The 24,120-nt window shown below is 40.2% G+C and overlaps 1 protein-coding gene across 1 annotated transcript in view; it reads right to left on the reverse strand.

The window, feature by feature from the left end:
• The window catches only part of Dicer1 (dicer 1, ribonuclease III), a 67,548-nt gene that overhangs the window by 34,150 nt on the left and 9,278 nt on the right, over positions 1-24,120 (reverse strand). The window contains 10 exon segments of the mRNA XM_051196547.1: positions 1,104-1,576; positions 3,036-3,204; positions 6,037-6,197; positions 6,917-7,051; positions 7,936-8,066; positions 8,811-8,973; positions 9,582-9,701; positions 9,703-9,769; positions 14,421-14,518; positions 15,329-15,394. Of these exon segments, the coding sequence (XP_051052504.1) occupies positions 1,104-1,576; positions 3,036-3,204; positions 6,037-6,197; positions 6,917-7,051; positions 7,936-8,066; positions 8,811-8,973; positions 9,582-9,701; positions 9,703-9,729 (1,379 nt within the window). The 5' untranslated portion in view covers positions 9,730-9,769; positions 14,421-14,518; positions 15,329-15,394.

Genomic DNA, 24,120 nt, shown 5'->3' on the forward strand with positions numbered 1-24,120 from the left:
AGACATGTTGCTTCTTGAGTCCTGTAACTTAATTTGATTCTGACACTATGAACCTGGAGATATGATCAGATTCCAAAGCCTGAAAGATTCAGTCTCCAAGAAATGCTCCTAGATTTCAGATGCCGGTCATAAGCTCCAAGTAGGGTCTTCTTCAGAGTGGCCAAAGGGCCCAGGACACCATTTTACTGCTTTATTTATTACACAGGTTAATATAAAAGGATAGGGATGGATGGATACACAAGGCAAGACATGGGAGGAAGGGCACATGTCTTCCACCTTTTCTAGGTCTACACCATCCAGAAACTTTAGTATCTGTAAGCTCTCTCCCTCATTTCCTGGTTTTATGAAAATGTTCCTATATGGCATTACTAGTTAAATCAGTGGCCATTCATCAACTTAAGTCTTCAGCCCCTTCCCTCCACAAACACTGGGGAAGGGCTATCTTCCAATCTTGTCTAGATCATTCCAGACCTACCCTCATCCCAAAGTGAACCAATTCTTTAGCATATAAATGACACTTAGCATTTTGAAGATTCTAGGACTTCACGACTTGTATGCCCAGAAACCAGAACAGCATTTCACAGTATCACATTTAAGGGGAAATTTTTAATTAAAAATTACTCAATACTAAGATAAAGTGTATCCTATGAGTGTGTAAAGAAACAGCTGTGTGAGAAATGCTCAACACAGACACTAAAGGTAATTACATCAAAAGGTAATTGATAGCTGAACTGAATCCTGCAAACACAGGAAACAAGATATGCTTTACTTCAACTCAATTTTTCTGTATGTTCTCTAATTTAGATTAATTAGAATGAATAAGCATCCTTTAAAACAAAAATGACACTTGAGTCAAAATTAGCCTTTAGAGAAAGTGACTATAGGCATCCTCTTTGTCAATTCAGGACAGAACGACATACGGATTCCAGATGAGAGCTTGTAAAAGACAAACTGACATGTACGTAGGCTCTTCAAGCCCTCACAGCACTGTTTCCCCCACCACCCACCCATACACAACACACACACACACACACACACACACACACACACACACACACACCTGCTCTGTTCTGCACAGAACAGACACTGACCCAGACAGTTACCTGTTGAGGACAACTGCTGTGTATCTTCTTTCCACAAAAATAATTCCACACAAGATATTGGTAAATGGAGAAGGAAAATTTGTCTCCGGCTTTTCTTTTTCTTCAATTTCTTCATCGTCATCATCATCCTCAGAATCACTCCAGGACACATAATTATCTTGATTCCTATTATTGTACCACTCAACACTTTCAAACTGCTGTCGCTCATAGGGCTTGTATTTGCGCAGGATCTCGAGCAGTTTCATTACTTTAGGAGTTACATACTTCAGGTCAAGTGAGGCAGGTGAGAAGTGCTCTTCACACAGTGCATGTATTTTCCTCAGCAAAGTGTCTGTAAACAATAAAAGCCTCCTGTGCAGCTCCTCTTGCTCATGTTTGATGTACTTCTGCAGCTCTCTTACCATCATCCCAGCTACTTTGTCCGCACACCAGGGTCCCAGGACAACTAACACCGCACGGCAGTCTGAGAGTATCTAAGAAAAGTGAAGAAAGCCAAAGGCTGCATAATCACACACTTTCAAAGAGCTGAACTGGGCCCTCAGTGGTCCTAAAGTGCTCCTTCAAAAGTAGTTTACCAACAGGAACACAGAGGTTAACTCCCCGACATTAGAGCGACAGCTTAATGATCTGCCCAACTTTCCTTTCACAGATCTTTCCTCCCAGCAGAGACAATAAATAGCAGTTAAAATATGCAACTGTACAAGATCTTTAAAAAACTGAACTTTAAATGCATCACTTGCTCCCTGCCCAGCTCTGTAAAGGGCTATGGGGTGCAATAGCTCAGAGCAGCCTACTCTTCAGCAAAGACCAAAGCAATGTTCCTTCTATTGTACTCGTGCTCCACATTCCCTAGTCATTCATATGTGTATGTTTTCTATTATAATAAACATCAAAATGAAATGCCAGCAAGCATGGCTCAATTCCGGCCAGGCTAGCACCAGCACTTCCTTCCACAAAAGATGTACAGTTCTACGCCACTGTGTTGTCTCCTCTGGCTTCACTATAATGAAAACACTCAGTAAAATCCAGAATCTCGTCTTGGAGCCTGTCCAGGGTAACCCAACTTATAACTTCAGCTGAGCTGAATAAAAATGCAGAGCCAGGCTCTAGGGAATGGGGCGTTTACCAGGTTCCATAAGCCAGTGAAGACACTGGATTGAAAATGAACTCAGCAAGATTTATAGGATGAAACAAGGACAGGCAAGTGAAATGACACCAGTTAATCCCAGCACTCAGGAGATGGATCCCTGTAAGATAGAGGCCAGACTAGTTGACATAGTGAGTTCCAGCACAAGCAAAGATACATAGTGAGTCTCTGTCACCAAAAAGCAAAGCAAACAAGCAAACAAAAAAAAAAAAAAAAAAAAAAAAAAAAAAACCAACCTAGACATTGCTGTTAAAAAAAGATCATGAGAAATTCTGGGCTACACTGCAAAGTTCTAGAGTGGCTACTAGTTGATACACATCAATGCCATCAGGATCACTGGAAGGGCCTTTCAAACTCAAGCTAGTACAGACACCCTTCTCAGAGCCAACTCAGCAGGCCAGCAATGAGTCTTCCCTTCTAATGAGCTGAAGGGCAAAGTGCTGTGCCTGCTGCTGCAGGTGTGGGCTATTCCTGTTACAAACGCTAGGAACAGCAGAGAACTCAGACCAAAGCTCCCCAGGGAACTAACACACCTGACCAAAAGCAAAACACAACACAACAAACTCGACTCACTTCTTAAAAACAGGTATGATCTGAACCCTTAGCCCTGTAGGAAGGGTTGTAACATACAAATGCAAGTGCCTGTCAAGCAAACCCAACCCTGACCCTAATGTGTTATCAAAAGTTCAATGAAAAATGTCCAGAGCTCATAAGATCATTTCCAACTGAAAAGCTTGGGGAAACGTCACTGCAGTGCTCATTAGAGAGACAATGCACATACTTACTTGCTTGGAAATCAGAGTAGAATCTCTTTCCTTTGAATGCACAGATACATTACAGTCATTGATAAAATTAAGTGCTTCTTCTAATTCCATCAGCAGCCTTTCATAAAGCCCACTTCTGTCAGTAAATGGTCCACAGTCTACCACAATCTCACATGGCTGAGAAGTGTATCTTTAAAATCAGAAACAAACTGTCATGTCATCAGTAAAAATACGTAACTGCTTTCTAAAAATACAAGGAAAAGATCGTAAGGAAACATTCCAAAGTGTTAACAGTGTGGCAGAATTTTACAGTTATTTTCATTATTTTTTCACATTTTTGAATTTCCCCACAGAGAATAAACAGCCTTTTGTTTGTTTGTTTTTAAATATATGTTCTATTTTCAAGAGGTTTCCCTAAAGGAAAAAGGAAGAAAAGAATACCAATTAGATATTCACTAAATCTCAAATATGCTGGGAACTCTACTCGGGACTTAATCCAAAACAGAACCAGCCACCTTTCCTTTGAAGGCTCTTTCGGCTATCAAGTCCCTTCCCCAAATGCCCTTTGCATCATCTTTTAAAAATTCAATACAACGACAGGCGGTGGTGGCGCACATCTTTAATCCCAGTACTCGGGAGGCAGAGGCAGGCAAATCTCTGTGAGTTTGAGGCCAGCCTGGTCTACAAAGCTACACAGAGAAGCCTTGTCTGGAAAAACAAAACAATTTAATATAACATTCTGATTCATTTACCTCCTCTATCTGCCTCTATTGAGCAAAAAGGCAGACTCACAGCATGCCTTCCTACTGGCATTTGGCTTTTCACTGAGTTACATTCAGGCAATCACTGTCAGGCTAAGATTCAAAGAACTCTGAGTAGATTGTACTGGAGTCTTAGAATTGGTTTTGGTTTGTACATTGACTGCCATCTTTAACTCATTTAGACAGGAGAACAAAAATGTTCAAAATACTCAATTCTTTTTCAAAACAGAAGTGATCAAGAGAAGTCACAGGAGTATGTTTTATTGTTAAATGTACAGCTTAACATATGATCTGGTTTTATTTTTAGTTACTTTTAATTATGGAAGATGTGTCTACATATGGATTTATACATGAGTGCAGATGCCCAAGGTCGTGGCCTGACATGGGTAGTGCGAACCAATGTAGGTCCTTTGAAGAGCAGCAAGCACTCTAACTGTTCATCCATCCTTCCAGACCCCTATGTGAAGTCTTCTAACATCTGCAAATCTCAGTTTTGAAGGGTTTACTTACTAATTTTTCTGTTGTGTCTGTACGATAGAGGCAGGAATGTGAGTACTAGAATGCATGAGTAGGGGCAACTTTATGAAGTCACTTCTCTCCTTCCACCTTTATGAGGGTCAAGTGACAGTGCCATGTTACCCATTCTGAAGGAGGGACAGGAACTTGGAAGGGGTAGAACCCATGCATTAACTCGGTAGGCTCTGCTTTATCTGCTGAGCCACTTTACTGTCTTGGCTAATACTAATGTATGTTTGAAAGGTGACCTGCCTGCTTACACATGTGATCCCTTGGATCTACTGTCTCTTTCACAAATCAAGGCAGCCCAAATAGTGCCCCAACCCTAAAAGCATATGGGTGATATCACTGAGTGAGACACAAAAAAGACACTTAATAGTTTCATTTTTCTTAACTCAAACGGCTTCCTTATGTTTTTCTTGTTGTGAGATAAAGTACCCTCACAGGGAGAATGGATTCATTTGAGCTCACAGTTCAAAGAACAGTCCATCATGGTTGGGATTTCAGTCAAGCCAGCAGGCGCTTAAAGCAGCTATGTACTTTACCACAGCAACAGGAAAAAATACTGTTCATTACAGCAGGAAAGTCAGAACAGCAGGAAACTGAAGCAACTGTTAAAATCACATCCACAGTTGAGAAACAGAGCACTGGATGCCTATTTTCAGCTCACTTTTTCCTTTTTATTCAGTCCAGAGTCCAAATCCAGGGAATGGTACCACCTGCTTTTAGGCTGAGCCATCCCACCTTGATTACTCAATTAAGATAACCTGCCCAGTTAATTCTAGATTCTGCCAAAATGGCAGTTTTCACTAACTGCCACAGCTCCTTTCCAACATTGGTCACACTGTACACATGTGTCTGCTTCCATGTCAGTTAGGTTACAGAAGCTCAAAACTGTTAACTCCTCAACCAAGACACTCACAGAGCACAATCAGCATCTTTCTCAGAAACCTGCAACCAATCTTCAAAACAATAGGGTATTCTCAAATATTTTAAAGTATACTGCTGACTTCAAGGTGCCCCAAGAGATGTCTAGGTCAGAATAATCAGAATAACGAAACGCACAGCGATGGTGTGTTCTGTACACTGAAGGTAAATGTCCTGATAAAAGTTCACAGTCTAGCAACACAGGGGACAGGAAGGGCTGGCTGACTTAGTTTGGGTGACAACGGCTTCCATGAAACACTCTGACCAAAAGCAACTTGAGGGGAAAGGGCTTATTTTGCTTACACTTCTGTATCATAATTCATTGTCGAAGGAAGTGAGGACTGGAAGTCAGACAGGAACCTGGAGACGAGCTGACGCAGAGGCCATGGAGGAGTGCTGCTTACTGGCTTGCCCCTCTGGCTTGTCGGCCTGCTTTCTTATATAACCCAGGACCACCAGCACCCAGGGAGGGCACCTCCCACAGCAATCACTAAGAAAATGCCTTACAGGCTTGTCTATTCACAGCCCAATCTTCTTTCTGGAGACATTTTCTTGATTGAGGTTCCCTTCTCTCAGATTCAGATAACTACAGTTTGTGTCAAGTTGACATAAAACTAGCCAGCACAGCCACCATGCAATGCCATCAGTGAAGGTGGCAGCTCTCTGCAGAAACAACTGTACTTAAAAAAGACTGCTCAGCCTTGCTCATTCCTTTTAGCAGCCATTTGTTCACTGAAACAGGTACCAAATACAAGATACTACAGACTCCCCACTGGCCAACCTGTGCTTCTTCGAGTCAAGCCATGAGAGGTGCATACCTGTCTAAGACCACCAGGTCAGTGGCAGTCTCAGCATTACTCTTAAGAATCTTCTCCAGGTTCTGAATCTTTTCTTCCAACTCCTCTGGATCACATTTCCCATTTAAAATGGAAGCAGTTAGTCCCAAAATTCGAGGGCATGATGGACAACTTTCACAGAGCTAACATAATAAAAGACAGACAGTAAGGATTTCCTCATGCAAGACCACAGCAAGGCCCAATGCCACATTCGAGCACAGGAAAACTACTAGCAATTACTAAAACCCACTTCTGTGGGAACAGCAGCATAATACTATAAATTAAATTACTACTTTTTTTGGTTTGTTTAAAGATCTACTTTTCAAAAAAGCACACTTAGATATGCTAAAGATATATCAATTGATATTATGACGTTAGAAACATTACAGATTACATGAACACTAGTTTTAAGATTCATTTATCTGTATACTCAGTCAAGTTCCCAATACTGGTAACTAACACCACTGCCCTTTGACCATTTTTTCTTCCCTTTCTTTCTTTCTTTCTTTCTTTCTTTCTTTCTTTCTTTCATTCTTTTTTTTTTTTTTTTTTTTTTTTGTAAACACAGCATATGAGAGCTGGTTAAGCAATTAAGAGCACTGGTTGCTCTTCCAGAGGACCCAGGTTCACCTCCTAGAACTCAAACATCAGCTCACAACCATCTTTAACTCCAGTTTCAGAAGGACCCCACCCCCTCTTCTGGCCTCTGAGAATACCAAGCACACACATGGTACACAGACACACATGCAGCCAAACTCCTATACACATAAAATCAACACTTTAAAAAATTAAAACTGTATATACTCAACAACTTAATAATTTGACCATGAATTATTGAAGTTAATAAAGTCTAAAAACCTACCTTCATAATTTCTCGATAGGGGTGGTCTAGAATTGCAAGATGACACTCATCAAACACCAAAAGGTTAATGTCTGACAGTGATAAGTAACCATTTTTCAAAACATTCAAGGCGACATAGCAAGTCATAATGAGAACCTAAAATAAAACTGACATCAGTACATAAACGCCATTAACCTGCCTGGCTATATCTCTACCAGAGACCAGAGTGTCAGTATATGGAAGTGAAGATTATGATATCCATGGGTCAAAATTAAAGCAAAGAAATTTACATACGTCAAAATACACACAAACATGGGAACCAAGATGTAACCAACGACGGCATGGAGAAAGATAATGTAAAAAGTCCTTAGAAAGGGAGACCATGTCCTTATGGTAAGTCACTAAATCGACTTCAGGTTTCCCCAGCCATAATTGAAAGATGAGACCTGTCAATCTAGTCAAATCATAAAAGAATTTACACTAAGCTGACAGGGTTTTCTGAAAGATTAAATATTAACTCTTTAGACAGCCTGTTGTTCTGTGGACAGGCTTTATTTAAGCAGATTCATTCTAATGTGAGAGATACTAGTGGTTAGTAGGCTGTTGGATGTTAGTTAAAAAGCAGCCTTCAACCATTGGGTACCTCCTAGCACCACACACAAGGCCTTGGGCACATGCTACCTACATGGAAAGATGAAGGCAGAGGGAGCCTCCCTCAAACGCCAGGAGCTTACCCAAGGAACTTTCCCAGTTTCAAAATACCTAACTCAAAAGTACATTCTCTTTAAGTTCAATAAGTCACAGGTATTTGTGGTTTTTCAAGCAAGTAAATAATGCAGCTATCTCTTTTCTACCCTCTGAATGACACACACATTAAATATTCATTGTTCATACTGGTTTCAGATGAACCTTACAGGAAGAGAGAATGGAAAGGGACTGGGAAAATGTCGTTTCCTAACTACCTCAGACAGCTAAGGCTAATGGTAACCAAATCAAGGACCTGTAGAGTCTGTACAGTGAAAGGTGCCTGCAGGTCTCACCTGGTGCTTAGTGAACTCTTGGCTCCATCTTTCTTTTGTCCAAGATGCATTTACGTCTAGGTTTGAGTACTCCCCAACCTTGAGGTCTGAGTGAGTTCTGACAGCTGAAACTTGTTGAGCAACCTGGTTTGCTGGTTACAAAGATAACATATAAATAGGAACAATGTTCCCAATTGTCTTTCTGAACAGTTACAAAAATTATCAGTTATACATAGCCACCAATTTTTTTAAATGGCTAATTTAGATCACCCTCTAAAAGTCACTAATGAGCCCTGCCACTTCCTCCTCCATCACTCCTCCCGACAACCTGTCCCTCCTGCTCCCCTCACTGAAACCTTGTCAAGCCACCAAAGAAGTCGTGCTCAAATCACACAATTATGCTGAGACTATCTTAAGAAACAAAAGGGGAGGTCATTCAGGGTTCCCAGGTTGTACTTTAATGTTGGCAATCCCAAACATACAGACTTCAGTTTAAGACATCAGACACTAAGTTTCCTCAGCAGCTTTAAAGACTCATATAAGTTTCTAAAACCACACCAGCAAAAAAAAAAAATCACCCATCAAGTAGGTTCCCATCACTAGTCAGCCTTCAACCTGCTTTATGGAGCGAAACAAGAATGAAAGCAATTTTAACAACCTAGCCATCACCCCAGAGCAAACCCCATTAGGAGAAATGCAGAGTCTGAACTGTTGAGAGAAATGCTACGGAGAATAAAATGGTATTTTGGCTAACAGGGCTTCAGTAAGCTCATTACTTGTCAAACTTTCTTTACTTCCAATAATACTTAATAACTTAATACCCACACAGATAATCTATCTAAATATGAAGTCTCATCCAATTTTCTTCTCATATTTGGTAAATGATGTTTAATTACCAGAGTTGACGAGGAACACGGTTCTTTTTGCACGTGGGTTGAGGTCACCCCTGATCTGATGGGCCAGCTCTTTGGTGAGCAGGACCGCGATGAACGTCTTCCCTGAGCCGGTGTTCAAGCAGACAATGGTGTTATGGTCCAGAGCTGCTTCCAGCAGCTCAACCTGAAACATGAGAAAAGACCACACACTTCTTAATGAGGCACCGTATTTAAGAATTGGCTTTTGTTTTAAATAGAGACATTTCCCTGTTTTCTAAAATATAAATCTGTAGACAACTTTACAAAAAGAAAACCACTATCTTCACATTTATTTAAGAATAACAGGGGAGTGAAATGGCTGTTACACACAGCTGTGCTGCTGTAAGCACATATTAAAACAGCACTAACAATTTCATCTATGAATTATTTCTGCACGTTAGCTCTCTAGAACAACACATATAAGTGAATCTACACTAGGTATGTTTCTACCAGCGCAGGGCTGAATACTTTCAAACCAATCTCCATTCCTACCCAGGTCACTAGGACTAAAACATCCAAATAGCTATAATAAAGGAACGGTGTGAACTCACAAACAGAACCAACACAAATCAATTACCCAGCAGATGTTAGAACAGAAAAGAACAATTAAGAACAAAAAATGTTTTAAACAAGAAAATTAATCAGAAGAGGGAGGCTTGAAAGAGTAAATAAGTTTTATAAGTTGTGTCAACTCTATACTAATTTATTCTATTTTAGTGAAAAATGCTCCAGTATTAGTGGTTTCATTAGTACCTGGTATTTTCTTGGCGTATAAATGTTATCATGAATTGCTTCTTGTTGCCATGGCAGTCCAAAGAAAGGACCCATTGGTGAGGAAGCAGGGGTCATGAGCTGCAGGCCTGCCATGCTGAGGGGCTGCAAAGCAGGGCTTTTCATTCATCCAGTGTTTCTTTCATTGCATTTTGTTCTAGCCCAGCTTACTACAAAAGGGAAAAAGAATACCATTACACAACCATGCGGGGTTAAAACAAAAGAAAGCACAGGAACAAGAGAGACATCAGACTACTGCTCCAGAGAGCCTTTTCAATTCTTTCTGTGCTTGGTTCGGTCTCTCTTGGGATCTAAGAGGATGGTTTTAAAAGTCAAGCAGTCTATACTCAACCTGGCAATCCTATACCTAGAAGAATCAAAGATTCAAAGAATTCAAAGAATGAATCAAACAATTGTACAAATATAAATACATCAGTTTGCATCGTTACATTACTGGAAAACAAGAAGTAGCTTTAAAACTAGTAGAAAACCATAGTAACTATAGCTATCTAAAGGTATTGTCAAAGACTCTAAGGCATTCTTTAAATCTATTCACATTCTCATGTATCTATATTTATTGGCAAGGAGCAAAGTCCAGAATAAACTCTTAAAAGAAAATGTGTACCATATAATGCCTTGTTATACATACACCTACATGTAAGTCTGTAAATATACACGTTGTGTTGTAAAGTACAAATATACAAAAAACATACTCTCCGCAAGTTCTCTAACATTATGTTGACAAAATAATGAGCCAGCATACAGGCAGGCTGACCTGGCTACATCACATCATTAAAAGGGGTGTTTTGCTTAACTGATAATCTACAACCACACAGCTAAAACTATCCTTAGACATTATATATATATATATATATATATATATATATATATATATATATATTTTAAATGATACATATCCTGATAAACTAAACACATGACATTCTCTAAATGGAAATTCTTCCATGACATCTAAGCACTCTCCCATTTTCATACATTCTTTTCCAGAAGTAAATTTCATTATGTAAGCTGGTCAAATAAAAATTGATCATTTGAAAATTATATGTGTGCGCGTGTGCACGTGTGTTTATGTGTATGATAGTGTGTGCAAGTGTAGAGATCACAGGTCAACACTGGATGTCATTCTCCAGCACACTCTCCTGTTTTTGAAACAGGAACAGCCCCAGTGATGTTGCAGAGCACTGTCTTCTGAGAACAACAGCCACCATTCTCACCAGGACAGCTGTGACTACTTGTAAGACAACCCTAAAGCAGATCCGAGTGACGGCTTTCCCTCAGAGAAGGAGCAGGCAAGGTGAGTCAGCAGATACTTACCTGGAATTCCAGCTGCTCCCCCTACACCTCCTGCCATCTGCATGTAATCCTGCTCTAATTGCACATAGCCTCAGGAGGTCTAGAGTGGAAAAGTAACAGAAGAGGGGGTCTCCATCTGTGTAGCTATAGGAAGATGCCATCCATGCCGGGGTGAGAATTTCCAGTGGTGTGGCTGCTTTGCAGTCACTCTCTCTCCTACAAGTGACCCCTCGCTGATGGCTCTGTAAGTGAGCCCAATAAACTGACAACTTTCCCCCAAGTTGGACTCGGGTGGAGTTGTATTTTGGTCTGTCACTGGAGCCCTGAAATGAAGGGACAGAGATCACAAAACATGATCTACAGGATCATGGTAACTGATTGGCCACCAATACTTCAGGATCTACCCATCTCTACCTGAGACTATCACATACACACAAGCCCCATAATCACTAGGTGCCTGGCTTTCACACAGGTGCATGGGATCAAAAGAATCAAATCCTCACGCTCCCACTACAAGCAGTACACCCACTGGGCTACCCAGCCCCAGCCCAGTCTTCCTAAAAGTCTCAACCAGAGCAGAGGGCTAGGATGACAAGACTACGTGAAAGCCCATCACTAGCTCCCTCAAGGAGCAGCATTTAGCAATCCTGCACTTGGAATGTTTACCTCTACTCTGCTTTGTGGTGTTCACTGCTATTACTCTGAGAGTGGAAGAGAATCCAGCTCTCGGGTTTCCTTAAAACCAAACATTTTACTTCCCAGACTCTTTCCTGAAGTACAACACTGCACTCTCATTTCAGAAATCAAAACGGCATAATTCAATACACAGCTTACTCAAGGTACTGTTGAAAGGAAGCAGCACAAAGCACTGAGAGCCTCAGAAAGACAGCTTGTCCACACCAACAAACATTAACAGCCTTACTATACTTTTCAAAGGAAGGAGACAAGCAAGGGGTGACTGCGCATTTTTGGAGAAACTATCAGGCCATTACCACCACCACCACCACCACCACCACCACCACCACCACACCATTATTTGGTCAAAGAAACCACATTCCTCAAGGGAAATTATCAACTCACTTTCTACTGGAATCAGTCTAATATTCATTCCCTGTACCCTGTACCTGACACAATTCCCAATTCCAGAGCACACAGGACTCAAACACCTCACATGAAAGTCAAGTTCATCTCGCTTCTAAAGATCAAGAGGCCACCCTGAAGACCTACCAACTATTGCAGCACTTCCTTGGGCTTCCTGGCTTGCCACCACTCTGTGATGCCTACTTCACAACCACAGTTCTGTCTAGGAACCCTTGCCCTTAAGCCTGGCCCTGCACTTTTCACTCAGCACACATGCTGATCTAGACCCATCAAGGCAGCGTGGAAGGTTTCGACACAACTAAGTCCTGGGGAATGGGATGTAAAAGGAAGTTTTGAGAAAAGACAGCAACAATGAAAACAGCCAACATGTCTTCTTTCACGTCCAAACACTACACATATGAGTCCAGCAGCTCCCTCCTGTCTATATTGCTTCTCACTTTCCTTCTCAGATAGACAAACTTAGGGATAATAATGATTAATCTACAAAAATGAGCCACAAACTAAGGAAGTATGCTCCTATTTTTTAAAAACAGAAGGACTATTCTGCAAAACTCAGTATCATAAAATACAAAACTATGAAAATACGTCACAACAAAGAATGTTTACAGTCCTGAAAGCCATTAATAAAGTAGTTCAGCCAATCAGCCTAGCACATGCTAATCCAATGACAAAAGGTTTGGGCCTTTCAGTCAACAGCTAAAAAAAGCAACTTTTCCCCTCAGAATACAGTTCAAGAAACACTGGACCTGTCTGCTGCTGAAATTGTCTGACAGCCATCAAAAAGATGTACTTCATACAGCAATAATAAACAAACTCAGTAACATCAATGAGCAGCTCAATCAACCTAAAGCCCAGCCTAACATCTTTACTAAAGGTGTGAGCCAACAAATCCCGTTACTATCCAAGCTAAGGTGAGTTGAATTTTATGCAACTCTGAACAAATGACACTGTAAATCACCATTACTGCTATAAAAGATCTACATAGAAAAAAAAGGAGGAAAGACTAGAAATAAAGAAGGAGGGGAGGGGAAAAAAAGGGGAAGTCAGGAACAGACCAAAAAGAAAGCCATCAGACTAGAACCCTGAGGTCCCAGGAAGGTCCTGCAGCCAGGTCACAAGCTGAGAGCTTTGTTTATAGCACTTTAGGAGCCTAGCATCACTCACTGGAGAAACCAGTGTGACCTTCATCTGGAAGCTTCCATGTCTTCTGAAGGTTAGACATACTCTCCTTATCTGTCCTTATGAATATGCTTTAAACTTTCTACAATCAGTAAATCTTCTTGAAACTGTTAATAGCCATAAACTATTTGTCTAGAGCTCTAAAGCACTTTTTATTCTTAGTTTTGAAATCTCTATTCTTGGTTTAAAATGAATGATTAGGCTGTGTGACCTTGAGCACAGGAGCTGATGTTTCTTTTTATCCTATCACCCACTGTCCTAAACCACAGTTGAGACACAATGAACAAACAAAGTTAAGTTTGTAGAAAGCCCAGTCAGCTGAGTGGCATGAGCAGCTTTTTGCTCTGACTTTTATAACATAACCATTTTACACATATGCACAGACAAGGATTCTCCCTCTCCTCCTCCCTCTGTTCTTCCTGGAACACAGGCTCCCTTAGAACAAGATACAGGCTCCATTTTTCTGTATATATTAAATCTGCTGTTTGTGAGCATGAGGGGGTGTGTGTGTATAAAACTGTGTCAGAGATTCATGAATGACCACACAATAATGTACAAAACACAATTATGGGCAAGTCAATGTATTTTTATTTGGATTAGAAATAAATTGCCACCATCCCTGATGGTGAAGGATAGGATTTTACAAGGAGATGGAAAATTGAAACTGAACCCTTCCAATTATATTTTCCATAAGGTCATAATATTTGAACTAATTTTCATTCATTTTTATGTATGGTGACTGGCCAGGATTAAAACAATACGTAACCTAATCATGTAATAACAGAAAACCCTTTAATTTTGCCAATTTTTACTTTCTTTGGCATGTTTTAACTTAGCCATAAGTGAAAGGCTGAGTATCTGATGGTAAAAAGAGTTTTTAAGTTTCATGGATGAACCATATTAACTTCTTCAGCAGAACCAAAGGATTAACCCCAAGTAACTATTTTCAATTACAGGTTTTGATATATATTTGTTGTTGTTGTTGTTGTTAACTAATCTACACTCGTGAAACTGACAAAGCTGTTTGCCAGCTTCGGTAGGGTATGCACTTAGCAATACTTTGTGAGACTGAAGTACAGTGCAGGGCAGAGCACTCACCTAATACAGAGCAAGGCCTTGACTCAATACCCAACACCACAAGAATAAAAGCCAAACAAACATAAAGGACAATGTGAAAGGACACGAAAATAAGCCCGCGTCCTCTTTCCACAGACAACAGCCCACATTTACCGTTTTAATGTTTGCGACCTCTGTGTTGCTGCTGTCTGAACTGCATTCTGACATTGTGAGAGTTTATTGGAAAATCACAGCATGCCCAAGCTTCTGCTCTAAAACAAATGTAGAAACAGTCCTGTGTAAGATTCCTGTAAACCAAAGGCACACACAGAGTCCCACTCAAATGAGGAGCTGAATAACAGGCCATTATTTTGTATCAACTTTTAAACAAAAGACATTTGGAATATTTTAGAATGCCAAGTCTTCTTCAAAAACAAAGAACAGAGTGAGCAGCAACAAAGACAAGCCTGACCTATAGATAGAAAAAAAACTACAGCCAAGCTCCAGGAAAGAGTTCAAAAATATATGAGACTCAAACGTTAAAGATCATACTTTACATATTACAAAAAAAATAAAAAAGTAATGATTCATTACTTCCTAGATTCCCATTAAGAAAAACAAAGATCATCAGCTATAGTAAGTCTTTAGTGTGTGCATGAAAGCCAACAGTAGTAATTCCAATTTAACAAATGGGTTAAAAACAAACTCAAAGGACTGTTAAACCTGTTCTATCTACTTTTCATCAAATTGGTTTATAAGACAATTCAAGATTAGAATTGACAATGCTAGTGTTGGAAAGAAATTTTAATTTGGGATGCCTTTCCTAAGTTATTATCATAATTCAAAAACAAAGAAAGCATATGAAAAGCTTAATGAGATCAACAAACACTGGTCTTCTTAGATTTAACACTGGGCTTGAGCTCAGTAGCTTACACCAGCTACACTACCATCATGCAGATAAATTATCAATAAATTCTCATTGTGTTCACTTCTTTATGTTTTGTTTTTTTGATTTTTTTTTTTTTTTGCTAGCTAGTTGTTAATGGGATAACCTTACTCTACTTTAACAGATACATATTTACCTCCAAATGCTGACTCTAAGTTCTTTCAGAGTTTCCAAGTCTGTATTTATGCATACCCTAGGTAACCTAAAAGCAATCAGAGAAGAGTATTTTAGAAGACAACTCATTAAAAAAAAAAAAAAAAATCATTAAGAAATTGAGTATTTAACAAATTAGCTACTTGATAATTTTTTATAATTAACATCAGAATAAACTCCTTCATAAAATTATCTATTAAAAGAAAACAGTACACGACTGAAAATAGCTGCCTCTTAATAAATCAGTATACATTCTAATACAAGTGTAAAAAGGAAGCAAGCTTGTTATGTGATCCAGTTAGATACAAGGGAAAATTCATGGCAGAGAACAACCAATTACCCTAGTAAGATCTGCCTGTAAGCCTACTTAATGGACACTATGACAAACCTAGAGTGCCGAGTGTCTTCCTACCTCCCAGAATGTCTGTCTTCTACGACTATCTCACTCTTCACTGGATTTTTAAAATCATGTTATATATGCCACCCAGTAAGGTGCAAAGAACATGTACACCAACATGGGCGGTAGGAATGCAGTCCATGAGCAAAGCTGTATGAGATTTCTAAGACCTGTGGGAAGACTCCAAGTAAACAAGAGTCTTGTAATCTCTGTTCCTCCATAGCATGGGTGGTTCTTGGCTGTACTTTTATGCCTGTCCCAGGTAAGGCAGCTAAGAGTGAGTTCACTTTAGATTATTGATTACAACTGGCTACTGTTATTTATTTAGATGCCTCTCTGGGAAAACAACACGTTTTTGCTACCTGTGGATTGTCCTTGTATTTGAACAACTTACTCTTGTAACTCTTAACCCTCAACAGTATAAACTGTCTGATGCTTTTGAATAAAGTTGAGATTTTACCCCTCACTTATTGGCTCTATTCTCCCAGGTCCCATTGCCTCTAAAGGTGGTAAAACAATGTTTCAGATTTGTCTGAAATTTCCAGCAATGCTCTAACCAAAAGTCAAGTCAACCAGTATAGTATTATCTGGTTACATCACTAGGCAATTTGTATACACATAGAGTCCATCTGGCAAGTATTAGATAATGACTTTTGTTGATAAAAAATTTTTAAGTCGTTATCTAATTTCAATTGATGATAATATATTATAAATTTGTAATAGGCCCCTTTAAGGTAAGCTCCAAATGATACTAGGTTTGAATACAAACAAAAAACTCCCCTTAGCACCCGACTGTGCGACTATGTGGTGGGTGCAGTTAGAAACAAACAATTCTTCTATCCCTAGTATGAATTTTCAAAGTTAACAGAATTTCAGAATTTCTGCCATTACTTACTTTACAGATTTGAGTCACATTCACCCTACTCTTGAGCTCTTAATGGACCACTTCCATTAAGCCCCTGGTAAGCAAGAGGACTCAGCAGAACACTAAGGCATTAACATGCAGTCAAACTTGTTAGCATTGAAAAGTTCCCAGCAACAGATGTGCTATGGAGGATCCAAACACAGCAAGCTAGCCAAGAGGACCCAGCACCAGCTGGGGACCCCAAGTGACAGCTTGAGATGATAACTTGGCACAGAGTGAAGAGAATTACAGTTCCTGTAAATCTACCTGCTTGCTTTCAGAATTCTCTTCCCCTTCCATGAGTAGAAACTCAAGCTTCTACTTCCCTAACTACAGGTTACTTCCGCAACTCAAGCAGTATCTCTGAAATAGTACAAGGAAGAGAAAAACTAGTTTCCTGGAAGGAGATAGGCCTAATTTGTCACCTGACTCCCATTTATAAAACTGACCTCTTGTCATCAAGCCAGAATACTAGAAAGTTTAACTTCAAGGAAAAGTCTTCCACCTGTGCTGATATCTTGTTTGTACAAATAAAGTGTCTGAAGATCAAAGAAAGAAGCTTGCCACCAGCTAATAGAAAGTGAGATGGCTGGGTGCAGACAGGAAATGAGGGGACTGGGCAGAGAAAAGACTATAGCAAGAGGAAACAGGAACACACACTCTCTTTTCAGCTGGGAAGTTGTCAAGGTAAGATGTGGCTGTGGCTTGCTCCTTCATCTCTCTGATCTTTCAACTTTTGCCCCCATATCTGACTCCAGGCTTTTATTATTAAGACCTATTAGAACTCTTGACATATTCACCTGTTGCCAGCAATGGGCACTTAGGTTACCTATTGACTGCAGGGCCTAAAACAGATAATCAACTATAATATGCCAGGCAGAAGACAAACAGCAAGAGTCCAGAGTCTTGTCTACAGTAGTGTGGCTCAGTATATAGATCCTGTTATAGCACCTGTTCTCAACTCCAATAGACGTTTCTCACAAAAGAATGCAGACTACCTTGTAACAAACCAAGTTTGCTCATGGAAGTCACCACTACCCCTGCCTTGCTCACAGATTCTGAGCTATCTCAACCTCATTTCTCTGGACCTTCAACCTCATTTCTCTGGACCTTCTTGCTTCCTGTTTGTGGGTTTGGATTGATAGACACCACTTAAGTACATAAGGATAACAATCTTCCTGTCTTCAGAGTTGGCCTTGATGCACACTGGACTAGTTTAATGTACTCAATAATGAAACTATTTTCTTTTTTTATTTCTACCTCTGTGCAGATAAGTTCTATTTTGGAAGACTTATGTTTCTGCAACATGGAGTTAAAACATTTTATACACAGCCCAATTCTCAAGCAAAATCCATGCCAAATATCAAATTTCATTTCTTAGCACTTAAGTACGAGAAACCTTAAAACATGTTCCACAACAGCACAAAGAGGGAAAGTTTAAAAATAAAGACAGAACAAAGTAGGCTAACACTTGCTATAGTAAAAAGGAACTCCCTCCCAAATCCCCACCTCTTCTAAGTGAGTCAGGACAATGTCTCAGCTGTCCTTAGCAAGGCTCCAAGTCAAGCTGAGGCTCTGGGCTCCACAGTAAAGTAGTCAGCTGTCTTCACAGTAGCCACCATGAGTGTGAATGATGTAGAATGTAGTCTTTTCTTTTTGGTATCTGAATCCAGCAAGGAACACATCAGATAGGTCAAGATGTGTGCACACCAAGCTCCACACTACTCCCCTCTACTACAGTCTCCTGGCCCCAAAATAGGAATATGTATTATGATGAAATGAGAGTTTAAGTTTGGTAAAAGGAACATAGAACTATACTTTTTAACCTAAATTTTAAAGAATTCTTAAAGAAAAACCTAAAATACAATTAGGATTCAACACAGAAAATATAAACTTGTGTGTAACAAAAAAGCACAAGATTTTACATAGTACTTCCAGCCAGATTAACCTCAAGAAAACACAAATTCACAACGGCGATCAAAACATACCACCTTTGGACACGCCACTGTGGCCCAGAGATTATTTTGAGTTCAAAGCATTAACTAAGGAGCAACAGATTCAGGAAAAGTTCTCTCCTTCCCCTTTCTACCAAAAGCTACGGTATAAACGCCCCCCCCCCCCACTCCAAAGGGAAGAGATCAAGTCCTATACTAATAGACAGAGATGGCCCCACAATGGCTGGGGCGAACAAACTTTACTAAACAAAACTCAGCCTCCACTAATCCCTTCTCCATACTTTTAGATACCGCCTACAATTTCCCAGCCCTTAAGGCCCAAGCCTCTTTTCCTGTTATTTCACATTTTATCACACTTAGCCATGACTGTAAATAAACTAGGCTGGCTGGCCAGTGAACTGCAGTGACCTATCTTGTCTGTCTCTGCCCCCTTAGATTGGAGCTTATATGCAGGCCCAGCAAGGGTTCTTACCCAGGAGCCATCTCCCCAGCCCCTTGGTTTTTATTAGTTAATCATTTTTTTCTTTATTTATATGTATGGCGTTTTGCTTGCATGTAAGCACCCTATCTTCACAGCACCCACAATGACCACCAACGATGTAGAAAACAGTCCTTTTATTTCTAGGCCAAAGCATTCTTTGGAGTTTCACTTCTTTTTCTTTTTTGAAACCAGGTACACATAAAAATAGTAATATCAACACCATTTTTAAGACTTTCCCCCTAAAAATCTGTTCTTTGTCAGATTAGTTGAAGACTCCAACTATCAAATCCAAGAGAGTAGAAGTAAGATTTCCTCCTCTCTTCCCAATTACCCAGTCAGCAGCAACTTACATTATGATGAAAATCAAATAAATTAGGAAAATGGCACATACTATGAAGTAAAATTAAGCAGTTTTGTAGCTACTAGTTCTCTATAAAAGCAACAAAAAACCCACAATAAGTATTATGTCTATGTGTAAGGTGGCTCACACCTTTAATCCCAGCACTCGGAAGGCAGAGACTGGCGAATCTCTGTCAGTTCGAGACCAGCCTGGTCTATAGACTGAGTTCCAGGACAGGCTCCAAAGCTATAGAGAAACCCTGTCTCAAAAAAAAAAAAAAAAAAAAGTATCATGCTTATTATTAAATCGCTGAAAACATTTTCACTAAATTTTCTTCTGCAGTGAGATGCTACACAGGCAGGAACTGAAGAGACAGCCCAGCAGGTAAAAACACTTGGATGAAAACTCCCAACAGCTAGCAGGGCTGGGCTGGAGAGATGGTACAGATGGCTCAGCACTAGCTGCTCTTCCAGAAGACCCAGGTTCAATTCCCAGCACCTTCTTGGCAGCTCACAGCTGCCGTAACTCCAGTTTCAAGTTATCTGACCTTCATGGGCACTGTATGCATGTGCTGCAGAGACATACATGCAGGTAAGACACAGCACACATAAAGTGAAAATAAGGAAGAAAAATTAAATAATAAATAAAAACTAAGTGGGACTGGGGAGATGGCTCCTGGGTAAGAACCCTTGTAGGGCCTGCATGAAGACCAGAGTCGATCCCCAACAACCACAGAGAAGCTGGGTGTGGCCATGCCTGCATGTAAGCTCCAAGCTAAGGGGGTAAAGACAGACAGCTCACGGGAGCTCCCTGGCCAGGCAGCTAGTCAACAAAATCTGTGCTCCTAAGCTCCTGGTTTCACTGAGAAACCCCGTCTCAAAGGGACAGAGCAGGACACTGTACACCTTCTTCTGGCTTCTGCGCTTGCACTCCCATGCCCGCCCTCACTCACTCACACACACTCACACACACACACACACACACACAAAGAAACAATGGCAATCAAATGGGTGTGTTTTGAAATTTTAAAATGTAAGAGAAAATAAAAGGCAAGGAATATCTAAAATTACCACAGTGTATAAGATAAATACATAAAAGACCCATCAACTACTTTTAATGACTCTACCTTATAGTAAGACTAATCTCAAACTAAAAATTGAAAGATTAAAGAGGAAAAACATGGAATGATGAGTGCCAGATTGCAAAAAAAAAAGAACACAAGAGAGATGTTGACATTTCTATCTTTACTTGTCATAGCTGTCATTATTAAGAACCTCCAAGCGTTGTCTAGCCTACAGCATTACAACAGAAACACAGAGCAGCTGCTACGCCACTGCTAACCCTAATAGCCCACCCCACAGCTACATGTCTAAGGACAAGAGCAAGTGAGGGAATATTTTGGCAAACTATGGTTTGGTTTTCAAGAGGGAATACAGCAGAGCCATTGGGAAGGAGGACAGATCACAACAGACAAAAATGTGTCTGTCGTGATATCAGATGAAAAAGCAATTTTTAATTACAGACCACCATTAGGATCTGCTTGAGTGTTAGTTAAACCCTGAGAAACGGAAGGGATTAGAGGAAGAGACTTTGACAAACCCTGAAGACTGATTCCTGCCACACCTGACAGCATTTCTTTCACATCTGTTTACATTTTAAATTCCCCTACAATTTGAGCATGTATTATTTCAGAAATGCAGAATAAACTTTCAAACTAGGGGTGATTTGTAACAATACAATAGTTAAAGACCTGAAGGAATACAAGTTTGATTAAAAACAAAACCAAAAACCTTCTTAAAACACTGAGTATGGTAAAATTTATCCTAGAATTTATCATTCACAATCTCATTTTATGCACTTCTCTACAAGCATAAAAAAGTTCTGGAGTTTGTAATATAAAGGATTTTTGTTGTTATCATGATAATGGTGGTGTCAGTTTTGATTTATTTGATACATGTTTTCACGTAGACCAGCCTGGCCTCAAAGTCACTATGTAACCGAGGGTTACCCTGAACTGATCCTCCTGCATCCACTTCACAGCAGATGTGAGCCATCAGGCCTGGCTCTGTGTAACACAAATGTATTATGCTTAGATTTTCATTACATTGTTCCAAATGAAGTTTAATGTAAGTAAGATGCCACCCATTTTTAACAAGATCAACCCCACAAAACTGTCCATGTGAAAATATCCCTAAGCGTCAGCCAGCTGTCTGCTTCCTTGAGCCCTTCTCGGGAAAATGACACAGTGGCCTCAGAAGAGCACAGATGCTCTCCACACCTTTCCAAATGCCCTTGATAACAGCTACTCTGCAGGTTTGTTTTGAGAGGTAAATACTGAACACACTACTAGCTTTCAAGGTAAGTTTCAGACTTGTACTCGATTCTAAGCCTCTGTACCTTGCTCTTAACACCGTGCAACAAATGCTACAGTTTTATCTGGTCCATGTCTGTCTTGTACCAATCTATCACACCCAAGGATATCTATGTGGAAAAGAGCTGCATAAGTATGTACGTATACACACACACACACACACACACACAGAGAGAGAGAGAGAGAGAGAGAGAGAGAGAGAGAGAGAGAACACTTAAGATGTTAATTGGAGACAAACCAAAGTGACTACCATATGTAGTGGATGTTTAATAAATATGAAAAGAGAGCCAGGTGGTGATGGCACATGCCTTTAACCCCTGCACTAGGGAGGCAGAGGCAGGTGGATCTTTGTGAGTTTGAGGCCAGTCTGGTCTACTGAGCAAGTTCCAGGACAGCCTCCAAAGCTACAGAGAAACCCTGTCTGGAAAAGAGAGAGGGAGAGGGGGAGGGAGGGAGGAAAGGAGGAAGGAAGGAAGGAAGGAAGGAAGGAAGGAAGGAAGGAAGGAAGGAAGGAAGGACAGCAAAGCTCCAGGTAAGGATAAAGCTGTGCAGCACCTGGCCATCTGCCCTCCTCACAACCCAGCCAATTACCACTCCCTATCACACATTCACATAGCTCATGCTGTTTCTAAGAGACTGTCACCAATCCCATGTGATCAGATCCCATCCAATCAGATCAGTTTCTGCAATGCCTTCCAAAAACTCAGGATCTCTGAAAAGAAAGAGAACCTCATCCTCACTTACAATCTTATTAGCTACCACTGTCCATGACTTAATTTGTTCATCTAGTAACCTACCATAATTCCAAACTATGTCTGGAATTCAGGAAAGCAATATTCGCAATTCACTGTCACTTATTAATTCTAAGAATAAATTGAAGCTCTAGTACTTCCTGCATTCTGTAATCCAAACACTCAGCAAGCAACACTAGAGAGACTGGGGCAGGAGGACTCCAAGTTCAAGGGCAGCCTGAGGACACAGGGAACTCCTGTCTTCAAAACACACACAGACAAGGTCCCAACTTTCTCGATTTAACCTTAAATTCACATATATTAAGATGCAGCAGCTTTTTGTAGTTAAAATACAAAACTCAGTTTAGATATTTCCTATTTCCACAAGACTTTAAACAACCTGAATTACTTTAGCAGGTTAACATCTCCACCCTTGACACTCAGCCCATGGAATGGCCAAAATGAAACTGTCAAAGCTACAGAGTATCAATCTACACAGCAATTAGTGTGACATCATACAACTTATCTGCCTCAAGTAACTGTTAGCTACTCAAAATTCTCTTTTACATTAATAAAAGGGGATGTGGGTCTATCCTTGAAGACAGCAGGATACTGAGATGTATCTCGTGAAGCTTTCCTACCCAACACAAAGTACAAGGTCTGAATCCAATCACCAGGAAACCAAACCAAATCTGAATTCATTTCACAAAACTGAGGCCTGTTACAAGCAGTTTTCCGACAGCCTGATCCCACAGCGGTGTCAGCCCCAAATAACACACAGAGACGCTGTATTAGATATAAAGCTGTTGGCCTGTTACTAGTGTTTCTTATTGGCTAGCTCTGTCTTAAATATTAACCCACTTCTATTAATCTAAGTGTTACCACGTGGTCTTATCTTACCGGAGAGAGGGGCTGGACCTCTGCTCTTTTGGTGCTACATGTTGACTCTCCTCCTACCTCTCCCGAATCCTCCTTGTCTCCTAGTCCCACCTATCTTGCTTTCCTATTGGCCAACAGGGCTTTATTCATTAACCAATATGAGAAACATTTACAGAAAGACATCTTCCCATCAGAGACCCTTCCATATTACGACAAGAAACAGGACAACTGAGTGAAATGTACAATCCTAAAATGAATCCACACAATACATTACTTCTCTAGTGAAATAAGAAGTGGTATTTTAAGAGAAATTATTAACATAAGTTAGTAAATTTACACCCTAGAAACCACAAGTCCTAGTCTGAATTCTCCATGTGATGTAGACAATGCAGGCAAGCATCTTATTATGGAACATTTGCCACTTAGGCCAGGGTCACAATAAGTGTCTATTGAAGTGTATATGTTTCTCTTTATATCATTTATACTTTCTTTTATCTTTATACATTTATAATTTTATACACACACATACACACACACACACACACACACACACACACACACACACACACACACACACCAGTCTACCAGATACAGCTGAAACTTCTTATAAACACCCAAGGAAACCAGTTTCGAAAAGCTTCAGGCATCTACCTGGAGAGAGGCTGGAAGCTAAAACCTATCATAGTAAGAAATTACCCTAAAGATCTGAAGTGTCGA

The sequence above is a fragment of the Phodopus roborovskii genome, unplaced genomic scaffold (genome assembly GCF_943737965.1).
Source record: "Phodopus roborovskii unplaced genomic scaffold, PHOROB, whole genome shotgun sequence".
NCBI classification, from domain to species: Eukaryota; Metazoa; Chordata; class Mammalia; order Rodentia; family Cricetidae; genus Phodopus; species Phodopus roborovskii.